Source organism: Tympanuchus pallidicinctus, unplaced genomic scaffold, assembly GCF_026119805.1.
Source record: "Tympanuchus pallidicinctus isolate F22 unplaced genomic scaffold, pur_lepc_1.0 scaffold36, whole genome shotgun sequence".
Taxonomy (NCBI): domain Eukaryota; kingdom Metazoa; phylum Chordata; class Aves; order Galliformes; family Phasianidae; genus Tympanuchus; species Tympanuchus pallidicinctus.
Window position 1 is genome coordinate 87420 of NW_026294754.1, and position 13094 is coordinate 100513.

At 49.2% G+C, this 13094-nt stretch overlaps 1 protein-coding gene across 1 annotated transcript; it reads right to left on the bottom strand.

The window, feature by feature from the left end:
- Nucleotides 1–6327: 6327 nt before the first annotated feature.
- LOC128088659 (rho GTPase-activating protein 32-like) lies at nt 6328–12854 on the bottom strand. The gene is made up of 2 exons (XM_052699411.1): nt 12737–12854; nt 6328–6770 (listed from the first exon to the last, which is right to left on the bottom strand). The coding sequence occupies exons 1-2, from the start codon at nt 12756–12758 to the stop codon at nt 6343–6345; spliced, it is 450 nt and encodes a 149-aa protein (XP_052555371.1). The 5' UTR covers nt 12759–12854; the 3' UTR covers nt 6328–6342.
- Nucleotides 12855–13094: the final 240 nt, after the last annotated feature.

Genomic DNA, 13094 nt, shown 5'->3' on the forward strand with positions numbered 1-13094 from the left:
CCACCAGGGGGAGCAGAGGGGCAGGCACTGATCGCTCCCTGGCCAACAACAACAGAAGCCAAGGGAACAGCCTGGAGATGTGACAGGGGAGATCTGAGTTGGATTTCTGTTTCCAGTGGTCCCGCACTGGAACTGCCTCCCCCAGGGCAGCGGTCACAGCAATGAGCTTGCCAGAGCTCAAGAAGCATTTGGACAATGCTCTCAGACAGACGGTCTGATTTTTAGGCGGTCCAGAGCCGAGCCAGGACTTGGACTCCATGATCCTCGTGAGTCCCTCCCAACTTGGGATGCCCCGTGATTCCACAAAACTTGTTACCTACACCAGTGCACAGAGGCCTACTTCAAGAACAGTATGAAGATCTACAGAAAGCCTTCCTTTCACACGTTATTCAAAGTTACAGCTGGTAGTGGACCAAGACTACCATGAGAATTCTTTCTGTCCTGCACTCTGTTTTTTAAACGCACACCATTCCACTTTTTCTGTGAAGCGGGGCCATTGAATTGTTTTCTAACCGTGGATTTCAAGAACGCGGTGAAACGTATTCATGTCATTCTGAATTGTCCTTATTCTTCCACATCAATTGTCATCACCTCTAAATGATGTCTAGCAAAAATCAGCTCTGTGTACATTTTACATATTCACATACCTACTTCTGTTCTCAGTCGTATGCCATCAAACTGGCTTCCCATATACACTTCTATTTATCTCTCACACTAAGAGAGATTGCAGGCAGGACTCCACTGTTTTTACACAGAAGCATACAGTAAGAAAGCAAACAACAACTCAGTATTGTCCAATTTATGCTTTTTCTCTATTTCTTTCTTGACAGAAAACTTGAAATTCAAAATTGGAAACGTGTCCAAGTAGTAGCAATGAGCTGCAGAGAACACTTAACAAAATCCACTCCAAATGTCAGGCCATTCTTCCTCTTCCCTCATTCGGTAGTGCTAGATTTTTTCTGTTCTTACTGTTCTCTACTCTACTGTATTAGTGATTTCACAGCCTAACACACACAAATACCTAATGGTAGGCCTTCTATTAAAACATCTAACATTAACTATTGCTTGCTTCCATGACTGCTAGCGCGCCAGATCTTTCATCTGAAGTTTCCACATCACCAATAACTAGATGAAATGTGTTTCAGTTGAACTGTTGGGCAGTTCGTGTAGAGAATCACAGATCCACCAAAATCACAGGGGTTGGAAGGCACCTCTGGAGATCATGTAGACCAAACCCCGCACTATAAGCAGGCTCACTAACGTAGGTTGCACAGGAAAGCACCCAGGTGTGTTCGGAGTATCTTTGCACAGTGATGTCTAGGCCGTAACAGCATGTTTTGTCTCAGCACCACTTGCATTTCCCTCTCAGTATTATCTTAGCCCAGAGAATGCCTTCCTTTTTTCTGTCCTTCATCTGACAACTCCCCGTCACCTGGGCAGACTACGGTACAGACTGCTTGCTTCCTCCTACAGTGTGCACATACACAGTATGCACACCTTTAGGCATGCTGCTCTCCCCATGAGTGCTGGGGGAAAGTAGGAAAAGAAAGACCTTGCTTACAAAAACACACACACTACGGTTGACACTACTCCATCTCATGAAGAACAAAGGAAAACACACATAGCAACTTTTGACTCAGGAAAGGGCACAGAGGACAAGCAGTCATTATCCTTGATTAATTAGCCAACAGGGGCAGAAAAAGACTACTCCGTGAAACAACAATATGTTACAGCTCCTCATTAGAAAGCATTCTTGACTTTGAAACCAAGTTTCAGGACAGTAGAAGGGTACATGTGGCTATGGCTTCAGGACTTCCTCAGACACTAGATAAGAAGTATCCATGCACAGGGGCACACAAGAAACTGAACATAGTTGCACTGGAACAGGTTGCCCAAGGAGGCTGTGGATGCCCCATCCCTGGAGGCACTCGAGGCCACGCTGGATGTGGCTCTGGGCAGCTTGGTCCGGTGGCTGGCAACCTGCACACAGCAGGGGGGCTGAAACTAGACGATCACTACGGTCCTGTTCAACCCAGGCCATTCTATGATTCTATGAAACACTAACAGGTGAAAGAATTCAAAAGGTTCCTACCCAAACTATGCCATAAGACGTCAACTGATGTCATTATAAAATTCTCTGCCTTTTACGGTTGATGGTTTGGGTTCTCTGTTGTCTCTATGGTTTCAGGGGTTACAGGAGTGTTACAAGAAACGAGGAGCTGGACTACATGAACTTCCAGGCTTCTGCTGTGATGCCTCACAAATACAAGGCTGCAAAACTAGTGCTTTGGTGCACGCATGCACATGGCGTGCACTTGTTTGGCTCACGTGATCAGAGGAACTGAAGCCACACAGGAAGCCCGTGTCTATTTGGAGAGCCAGGAAGCAAGGCAGTCAAGATTCCAGGCTCTGACATCACGTTTAAGCCTCTCTAGGTGATAGCCTTTTCAGGGCAACTCAGCTCCACAAGAAGCAGTGGCAAAAGGCAACTATCTCAGGCTATATGAATCCAGCAACAAGATTGTTCATTGGCATGCACCTACTTTTAGCACACCTTATGATCTAGGATCAGTCTAGCACTAATCAAGCAAAACTTACTTTCATGTTCTTCATGCACAGCTAAGTGCACACCATCCACACGGGACTGGATATCATTCCACATGATAAACTCATTTTCTTCTGCACGCATCTGAGCCTTCAGCTTCATCACATCATCCACACATCTGTCTAAGAACAAAAATCAAAACCAGCAAGTATCACGTCATGAAAAACTGGCCAGGGAACACACAAGACAGCAATGAGAACTAAACACAAAATGGAAGAAGTAACACAAGGGTTAAAACTGACATACACGAAAGAAAGAAGGAATAGGAAAAAGACAAAAGACCGTGAGCAAGGTGGTCAGCTCCAGTGCAAAGCAATCAAGAAAAGCACTGAAACACCACATGACACTTTCAGACAAAAAACACAGGGCAGGAGCTGGCCTGGTGCAATTGAGAACCTCGAAGGGCCACAACATAGCTTTGTTGTGAAACCTTGATAAAGGTCTGAGAGACGGCACTCAGAGCAGATTAGTAAGAAACGGGGAAGGCAAAGACAAGGTGCAAGAACCGAGAGAGAATAAATTAATATTGGAGTAAGCAGGGAAAGAACCTGAAGTGTAAGGGGAAGAAAAGAAAACCGAACCTCTTGGGAATGTAAGCAATATCAAAGACGGACAGGAACCTTCAAAACACTCACCTCTGACAGTTCTCATCCTCAGTGTTTGTCAGCCCTGGGACAGCATTGCTCAGTTGTCTCCATACTGCACTCACATCCCCTGAACCCAAAGCCCTGATCATCACAGCCACAGAAGAGAGCATCTCTACAGCAACAGATAATTCTGCATGGCTGAGGTTACCCTGCATACAAAGGGGAATACAGATCAATTACACTTGCTCTGCAAAACTACTGCTAGAGCACCAAGAGATTCAAACAGAATCTCACAGTGCCGAGTAGCTCAAGACTTCAAGATGAAGCATCCCGTCAGAACAGACTAAGCATCAAGGCAGTTCTACCAACACTCAAGACAGGCACGTTTAGTGAAACAGACAAGGCAGATTTGGTGATCCATATCAATTCACAGACATCAGAAGGCATTACTGACATCATGGCTTTGTTGCTGCAAGGCGGCCAGCTCCTTGGGATAAAGATCGGCAGCAAATGCATAAACCTCTGCTAGCTGGGCCTCTGGCTTCATCATTTCTGCCACAGTCTTCTCTGCATCACCCATTCTAATTGCTGCATTAGTTCTGCTCGCTGCTGCCAGCCCCAGCAGTTTGAAGAGGCAGCACATCAAAGAGGCAGCATGACAACAACGGCAGCAGACAGTTGGGCTCCCAGTCATGCAAGCACTTGTACTGCATTCAATAGTAAGAACCTAACCTAAAAAAAACAACTTCATTCCCTTATAGGTTTTCCAATCAGTTATTTACCCAACTAGTCCTGCATTACTGTAAACAACCAGACTACATAAGGCCCTCTTTAAAGTAAGACTCATTTGTAAACCAGTTTACCTGTTGTCTGATTATCAGAGGACTGTCTCACCAACTTCTGCCAAGAAGAAGCCTCAAAACTGTCCATGTTTTCCATCGGTAGTTCATCACAACTTTTCCTTCCAGTATCTATGACTGGTCGGGGCAGTACCAGGCATTCTACAGTGTTCTCTACACCCTACAGTGCTTGCACTTGAACACAGCACCAATGGGAAAATAAACATCAAGCAGCACGGAGAACCAGGAAGGCACTTGGAAGGCAACCTCCTAGTTCCTACACCTGCACCATCTCCCTCTTGTCATTTCAACCACCTGTAACCAGATCCCTATCAGCTTTCTTTTCATGTGTTCTAAATCGAACTAATTGCTATTGTACAGCCAGAATTAAACACTGAAAGCTTCTGGAACTTTCTCCACAAGAGAGTTTTGCATGGTGTCAGAAGCACCTGAGTAAAAAAAATCCAGCCACTGTGATCTACGTTTTATTTGCTATCTGATACCTAGAAACAGCCATGACAAAACAAGCTGAAAGTTCCATAGCTCAAATCAAGTAAGCCTTATGTCAGTAGTCAACAGGTCAGCTAGTTTTAACACCTCACGGAGCAACCCAGATTTCTGTCACAGTCCATGGAACAAAATTTAACACAAACTGCCTAGGAAAAGAATTATTGAAGGCAGACACAAGTCCCATGCTGCTCCGCATTTCATCTCATCTGCTGTTATCTCAAGCAGTATTTTGAAGAGCTCGACAGAAGACAGAGCCAGCTGTCAGGATTCTTTTCCATGTTCCCGTAGCCTAAAACTACTTGAAGAACATCCACGACAGTCTGACATAGCCCTGCTATAACCTCATGTGAACACAAACACTGCGCTTTCCCATCCTGCTGATCACACCCCACAGCAACAACAACATCAGCTCATTCAGTGCAAATAGCTGCGGGCCCCAGGCCTGGATGCAGCGCTGCACATGAGGCCTCAAAGGAGCTGAGTCGATGGGGACAATCACCTCCCTCTCCCTGCTGGTCACCCCTTTTGCAATGCAGCCCAGAACAGAGGCTTCATTTTTTATACAAATCCACATACCCACGCCTACAGTCCCCCCACAATGCACTACAGCTTCATATTCCTTCCTCCCTACAGCTCCCAACAGCCCCCAATAGTCCCCTATGACCCTATGGCCCACCACAGCCCCCTATCTCCCTATACACCACCCTTAGAGCCCCGTATCTGACTCTCACCCCCAACAGCTCCCCATAACCCCTACATCCCCTCACAGGCGCCTACAGCCTCACATCTCGCTATATCCCTCCCCCCCCCCCCCCCCCCCCCCCCCCCCCCCCCCCCCGCCACCCGTCGCCTCCCCGCAGCTTCCTAGAGCCCCCACAGCCCCTCTCCCCGCCCCGGCACCGCTCTCCCGCTCACCTCCGGCACAGCTGTCCTCAGCACTCGCTCCCGAGCTGCCGCGGCTTCTCTCTCGGTGCCGCCCGGACAGCTCCGGCTGCCGCCGCGGTCTCCTACGGGGCGGCACAGGCGGCTGCAGCGGCGCTCTGCGACGAGAGCCGCGCCTCCAACAGCCGGCCCCCAACGTTCGCTCCCGCGCACGGCGCCTCAGCCAATGGCAGCCGGCGGCGCTGCCGCGGACCGACGAGAGCCCGGGGGTGGAGCGGCGCTGCCGCGGACCAATGACAGACCGGGGGGCGGGGCGGCTGCTGGTCAGGGTGAGCTCCTCGTGCCTCAGCGCGGTGCTGGCAGATGTGGAGATGATCTGCATGGCCAGCTTGTAAGTGGGAGCCAGGAGCCAACGCAGCTGCAGGAGCAAGGTGCTAGGGAGCAGCCAAGGTGTCAAAACGCATCCAAAAGCCCTGGAAAGCATCACAAAGCCACAGCCAGGAAGCTTGCGTGATATGGTTTAGTGCTAGTGGTGGCAATGGTGATGAGGAGACGGTTGGACTGGATGATCTTAGAGGTCGTTTCCAACCTTGTGTGATTCTTGATTCTTGGGATTATCATTAGCCATATCCAGAATGCTAGAGATTGTCAGCTGCCACACCAAATCGTAGGCAGAGCTCTCGCTGCAGACAAAGCAGGAACAAACGAGAAGCTCTGCTGCACGCACTCCACAGCCATCACGTTGCAAGCTGAGGTGCCTTACTGTGTGTTGCATTCATCCCAGTCTCCTTGAATGAAGACTCCACAGGCACTCAAGGTGTTGAGTGAGTATAAGTGTGCTTTTATTAGTAAAGGAAAAGACAGGAGGGCGTGAGAGGTCCAGGTAAAGATGGAAATCGTCCTCTCTTGGGTGGAAAGCTCATGGACAGAGTGGCTCAGCGCTGTCAGTGTTGACGTCCGGTGCCTGGGACTGGAGGCCTGATTCTAAGCCCCCCTCCAAAAGGCTCTGCTGCTCCTCGCTGATGCTGACCTTCTCCTCAAAGGCGGTGCTGCTGTCGGAGCACTCGGGCTCTGCTTGGGCTGGGCTGCACTGCAGAGGCACCGGGTCACAGTCCAGGCTGATGCCTGTGGTGTCTGGCAGGCTCAGGTCAGCATCTTCAGCACAGCCGGGAGAAATGAGGGCTTCAACTTGGATGAGCTCCTCGTGTCCATCACTGTTGTTATGCGGCAGGCTGTCAGCTGAACCGCAGCCATTTGTGCTTCCCAAGAGCTCTCCATTGGTGGAAGCACACAGCCCAGCATTGCTACTTGTTCTGGCACATCTGGGTTGACAAGAGCTCGAATCACCTATAAAAGAATGAACAGGGGTTGGTGTCCAACTCTCACAAGCTGAATTACAAACGTGGTTCTTGATCAGGGGAGATCTGAAGGTGCTAGGTATGGGCTGGATAGCTAGAAGGAGATACAAGCCCACTGCCAGCAAGAATTCTACGTTGCTGAGAAGCAGGGTGTTGAAAGCTGGATTTGCACCCTTACCTGCCAGCACTACAACGTCTGTCTCTGAGGGCTCCCTGGGATGGTGCTGCCGTTGGTCTTTGGCCACAGAGGATGGTTTCCCCAGGCTGAAGCAGGAACAGCAACAGCCAGATGGTGATTCCTTCATCCTGCTGGGTGCACTTGGTCTGGAGAGAGGAAACAGGGAATGGTGTGAGTTGTGCGTGGAACTCCAAAAGCATCTCTGACTCTGACAGCTCATCGGCCCCATCTCACTGCCATGTCTAGTTTCTCGTGCCAGCAGGTCTGACAAACAGCTCTGCTTCGAGGAGAATCGGAATTGGATTCAGGCACGTGGCCCTGAAGTCCAGAAAACCCCAACGTTTCCAGGTACAGCCAGCACAGGCCAGGACAGACGTCAGCGTGGCTTCATGCAGCTCGTGACTGCCTGCCCAGCAAGGAGGGAATGCCAGCCTTGTGTGGCTCAACTCAGCCCGGCGGGCAACTGAATGTGAGTTCTGTCTCACAGTGCAAAGGGAGTGGAGATTCACTGCAACACTTCAGGCACCATCAGTTTAACTGAGTTTCAGCAAGCTTTGACTCTAGAAATAATGGGGGGGGAAAACAACACAAAAAGAAACCACAAAAACCCACCCAAACAATGATGAGAAGGTACTGGAAAAGGAAGTCCTCTTTACCTTTCAGATGGAAAGTCGATGATGGTGTGGAATTTGCCCCGTACAGCTTTGGGGCCTTCTTCCACCTCTATGTCCCTGCTCACTATCACAGCAACAGGAGAGCTGCTGTGGCCTCGCCTCCGTGCCTGCGCCTCCTCCAGGCTGAGCAGCTCTGTGGCAGGAGAAGACGCCTGCACAGACTGGGGCCCTGAGAGAGAACTGTGCCCTGGAAGGGAAAACCACAGGTGAGAGCCAGGATCAGAAAGGTGAGGCCAGACTGTTTTCAGTGGTGAGTGGAGACAGGACAAGGAGAAACGGCTGGAAACTGCAGCATAGGAAGTTCCGCACAAACATGCGCAAGAACTTCTTTACAGTGAGGTGACGGAGCACTGGAACAGGCTGCCCAGGGAGGTGGTGGAGTCTCCTTCTCTGCAGATGTTCAAGACCTGCCTGGATGCCTACCTGTGCGACCTGGTGTAGGGAACCTGCTTTGGCAGGGGGGTTGGACTCGATGAGCTCTGGAGGTCCCTTAAAACCCCTACAATTCTGTGATCTTTATACCTTTCAGAAGAAAGCCATCTCGAGCTGATGGAAAAAAGCTGGTAGCAATTGGACAGATGCATGCAATGAATACAGGGATGGTTCGGAACGATTAACAGAGCAATGCAAAGCAGCTGAGCAACTTTCAGAAAAAAAACAGTAGCAACAGCTTCCATACCCGGCCTCACCATTCTGAGATCCCATCTGGTTCACCCAGCACTTGTAAATATCCACTGGATCCGTTCTGACGTTGAGCGATTCGTCCTCAATTATCTCCTTCACAACTGGAGCCAAGATCTGCCTCAGTGCGTTCTGACCACGGGCACCACGGTTGAAAGAGCGCATCTCAAAAATACAGAGGAAACAAAGGGACTTCTACACAGGCACAACTATTTCCTTTCAGTATTTCAACAAGTAAGCAATCAGCAACAAAAGCCATTCACAGCATGCCGCTATGGGAAATCCAGCAGCAGAGAATAAAGCATAGACATGCACTTTCCTGAACTACTACTCCAAAAAAAGATAATAATAATTAAACAAACCTTTTAGGCGTTACCTGTTGGAGAACACATACCATCCTCACACTTAAAAACATCAAAAAAGGCATGACTGCCTCCAACATTACATGTATTTGCTATTCCTAGCAAGTTGTGAAGCTCCGTATCAGCCAGAAGTCATAAACACCAAACTCCTAAGTGCCAATCAACTCAATTATGCCGACAGACAGCCAGAATCCTTAAGCCTGACAGCCAGGAAAAAACCCAAACCAGACAGCATCTGATTTTCAGCCTCCTCATCAGTTTTGGAAAACAGTGACCTTCGCGTCAGCTTCACTCTGGCCTGTAAAGCCCAAGCTCGCAGTCTGTGCCAAGTCCTTCTTACTAGACAGCAGAGAACTTAGATGGGAATGAATCTTAGGAAAGCACTGCAGTAGATCAAAAACAGTGCCTCCCTGAGCAAGAAAGCACTGGCTAAAGAAAAATGGCTTTAATCCTAAAGAACAAAGGTAATTCCTCCTCCTTCCAGGTTACAGAAAGGACTGACGTGAAACAGCATGAGCAGAAGGCAGGGACAGGTCAGCATTATCAGCTAATGAGCACGGGACATCACACAACAACAGCTGCAATTTTAGCAGCGGCCCAAACTCAGGCAACAGCAAGGCTGTGTCCTATGCTACAACGTACTTGATCTCTTCCTGCAATGCTGTTTGCAACAGCCGCAACAGCAGAGATTCCTCTCTCTGACTGGATGCGTAGTTATGCAGCGTGAAGATGGCTGAATCCATGAACTCTGTGGGGTTGTTTTGAGGCATCTGCAAAAGCAGCTTGGCCAAGTACGTTGGAGTAGTCTAAAACAAGAAGAAAAAGTACTTAGTGCACGTGTATAATCAATGACTATTAAGATGTTGTCATTATGAAATAAACAAGAGAGTTTGACAAAGCAGACTAAGCTAACAAAAGGAGAATAAATAGAAGGCTTACCCCTATCCTGGGCTCACTTACAAAACTCCAGCAGAGCAGATCTCCAGACGAGATCCTTCCCCACTGGCAGCCAGCTCTTAAACAGGTCTAGGAGGGCTGTAGCCTGGCTGCACCCCTTCCAGCAGCACAGCTGCATTGCCTTCACCTGTGCTCCTCTGCCTGACTCACTGCTCACCTCAGGTGATCAATCAGAGGTTCAGGCCATGACTCAGCAGTTCCCATACAGCACGTGTCCACAAAAGCCAACACCACAAAGACAGACAGCGCCTCAACACTGCAGTGCAGAAGCACAGACTGTTCCAATACACGTAAGCATCTATGACAAGAGCAGTGAATGAAAAGCTGCATACCTCAAGTAGAAAAGATGCTGATAGGCTTCCAGCTTTTCCCTCTCCTCTTTGCTCCAAGCTTGCAAACCTCCCTTTTGCTCGTTCAGCGTCACCACGTCACAGAGCTGTTCCTTGTTCTCCTTGCTAAGATTTTTGCTATGAGAAACAACATCCTGCAAAGAACACAGAGGGACAGATTCCACATTTAAATAACACGCAATATGGGAAAAAGCTGCACGATAGCACTTCCTTTTGGGTGGATAAGGCAGTCAAGGTACATCAGGAGATCGTGAAGTGAAACATTATCTGTTGTAGCAGCGATTTCTGTCTTGTCCCCACATTCCAGAATTGGGTGAGAACCTACAAGGACTAATTGCTTTGAGCAGGGACTACTGTCACAGCTGGTAGCGTTCTGAAGATGCTTGAAAATGCCTTTCTTTCTCAACTGTGCTTGAAGCCCCAAGCCCTGTTTCCATTTTGCTGACTCCCTGCCTCCACTGCTCTGATAACGATGATACTTTTTGCTGCCAGCATCAGCCCAAGAGCTGGAGCCTCCTTTGGAACTGAACTTCACTGCTGCCATGGTTCAGATTTTACACAAGGTCAAGCCTAGCGCCACGCTATTCAGGACCAAAGGAAAAGGTGACTGTAACTTCAGCTTGAGTTAAAAAAAAGGCACCGCTGTATCAGCAACGTTGTTCTTGTGTGCAATCAATCGTCAGCAAAGTGACAGAGGGGGCTTCCATCAGCCAACCAACACCAAGCAGTCTGAGCACATTTCCTGCTCCAAAATCACCTCCCCCTTCTGATACAGCACACAAAACGTGAGAAGAAATTAAGGTGTGCAAGTCCATGACTCACGTAACCACAAGTGAAGAGACAAACAGTTCTCAGAGCCTTCAAGCATACCATCTATTGCTTTCCCTTGGTCCCGAGTGGGTTTTTTTCTGGTGCTTTGTTTTTAAAACACTTGAAGCCTTGATGTTTCTGCTGCAGTTCTCTTTCTAGGGATACATAGTAATAAGTGGAACAGTTAGGAACTTACTGGGAGGAAAACCTGTAACTCGGGGGGAAATACTTCCCACTGCATCTGAGTAAGTGAGATCCAGGCTCAGAAGGTCCTCATGCTAACTGCCACTGGCCTCAATTCACTCTGCTCGTCTCCCAGCACTGCATTTCCTACCTGCAGTGTCATTCTGTTCTTCACTAGCAGTCCAATCTTGAGGTCCATGAGATTGAGGTCATTTTCAAGCTGTTGATTAGATCGGATCAAGGTCACAGCTTCCTCACACAGTTTCATTAGCTCCAGCTCCTCCTGAAAATCTGGGTCCGATCGAGCAAGTGAACCAATTTCCCAACCACAGCCGTAGGTGGGTTTTCAGCATTAACTAAAAACAAGAGACAAAACAGCAGAGGACAGGAAACAAATTAATGCATGTGTTACCTCTGTGCAGACAGCATGTCAAGCAGCAGCCAGTCCAGGGTCAAATTAACACCAATGGGCTTGAATAACTCCTGACAGCATCCGGAACTTCTGGCATGGAATAAATCACGACAGAAGTCAACGCTATAGGATGAAGTCAGTATCAGCTTAGGGGAGTCCACCTTGCTGAACTTACCCCAAAGATCAGCGCTCCTATTTCCCAGCAGCAAAAGTACTACCGTGAACCAACTTTGCACAGAATCACAGAATGTCAGGAATTGGAAGGGACCTCCAAAGATCACCTCGTCCAATCCCCCTGCTGGGGCAGGATCACCTAGATTAGGGCACACAGGAACATGTCCACGTAGCTGCTGAATGTCTCCACAGGAGATCCCACAACCTCTTTGGGCAGCCCATCCCAGTGTTCTGTTACCCTTGCCGTGAAGAAGTTGTTCCTCTTATTTATGTGGGACCCCCTATGCTCCAGCTTGCACACATTGCCCCTTGTCCTATCACTGGATGCCACTGAGAAGAGCTTGCCTTCATCCTCCTCACGCTCACTATTCACACATTTATAAACATCAACGAGGTCACCCCTCAGTCTCCTCCAAGCTAAAGAGACCCAGCTTTCTCAGCCTTTCCTCACAGGGAGATGCTCCACTCATCAGGGCAGAGTAGAGGGGAAAGAGCACCTCTCCACCTCCTATCCCTACTCTTCCTCATACACCCCACGATGCCCTCTTGGCCACGAGAGCACAGTGCTGGCTCATGCTCCTCCTACCGCCCACCAGGATCCCCTGATCCCTTTCTCCTACGCTGCTCTCCAACAGCTCAGCCCCCAACCTATACTGGTACTCAGGTTGCTCTTGCCCAGATGCAAGACTCCACACCTGCCCTTGTTCTTTCTCATTCCGTTTCTCCCCACCCAACTCTCCAGGTCTCGCTGGAAGGCAGCACAGCCTTTTGCTGTGTCAGCCACTCTGCCCAGTTTTGTGTCAGCCGGGAGAAATGAGGGCTTCAACTTGGATCAGCTCCTTCTTTCCATCACTGTTGTTATGCGGCAGGCTGTCAGCTGAACCGCAGCCATTTGTGCTTCCCAACAGCTCTCCATTGGTGGAAGCACACAGCCCAGCATCACTACATGCTCTGACTCTGCTCGGTTGACAAGAGCACGAATCACCTATAAAAGAATGAACAGGGGTTGGTGTCAAACTCTCCCAGGCTGAATTACAAAAGTGGTTCTTGATCAGGGGAGAACTGAAGGTGTCAGCTATGGGCTGGAACGCTAGAAGGGCAATCAAGCCCAGTGACAGCATGCATTCTATGTTGCTGGAAAGCAGAGCTTTGGAAGCAGGATTTGCACTCTTACCTGCCAGCACTACGACTTGCATTTCTGCAGGCTCCCTGGCATTGCACTGCAGTTGGCGTTTGGCCACAGAAGATGGTTTTCCCAGGCTGAAACAGGAACACCAACAGCCAGCTGCTGATTCCTTCAAGGAACGGACGCTGCCGGAGGAGAGAGGTGCTAGGGAGCAGCCAAGGCATCACAGTGCATCCAAAAGCCCTGAAAGGCATCACAAAGCCACCGCCAGGAAGCTTGGGGTCACCACGAGCAGAATCCAAGATGCTAGAGATTATTTGCTACCGTACCAACTGGGACCTGCAGACATCCCAAAGCCAGACAGAATGGGAAATAACCCAGAGCTCTGCTTCGTGCACCCTGCAGC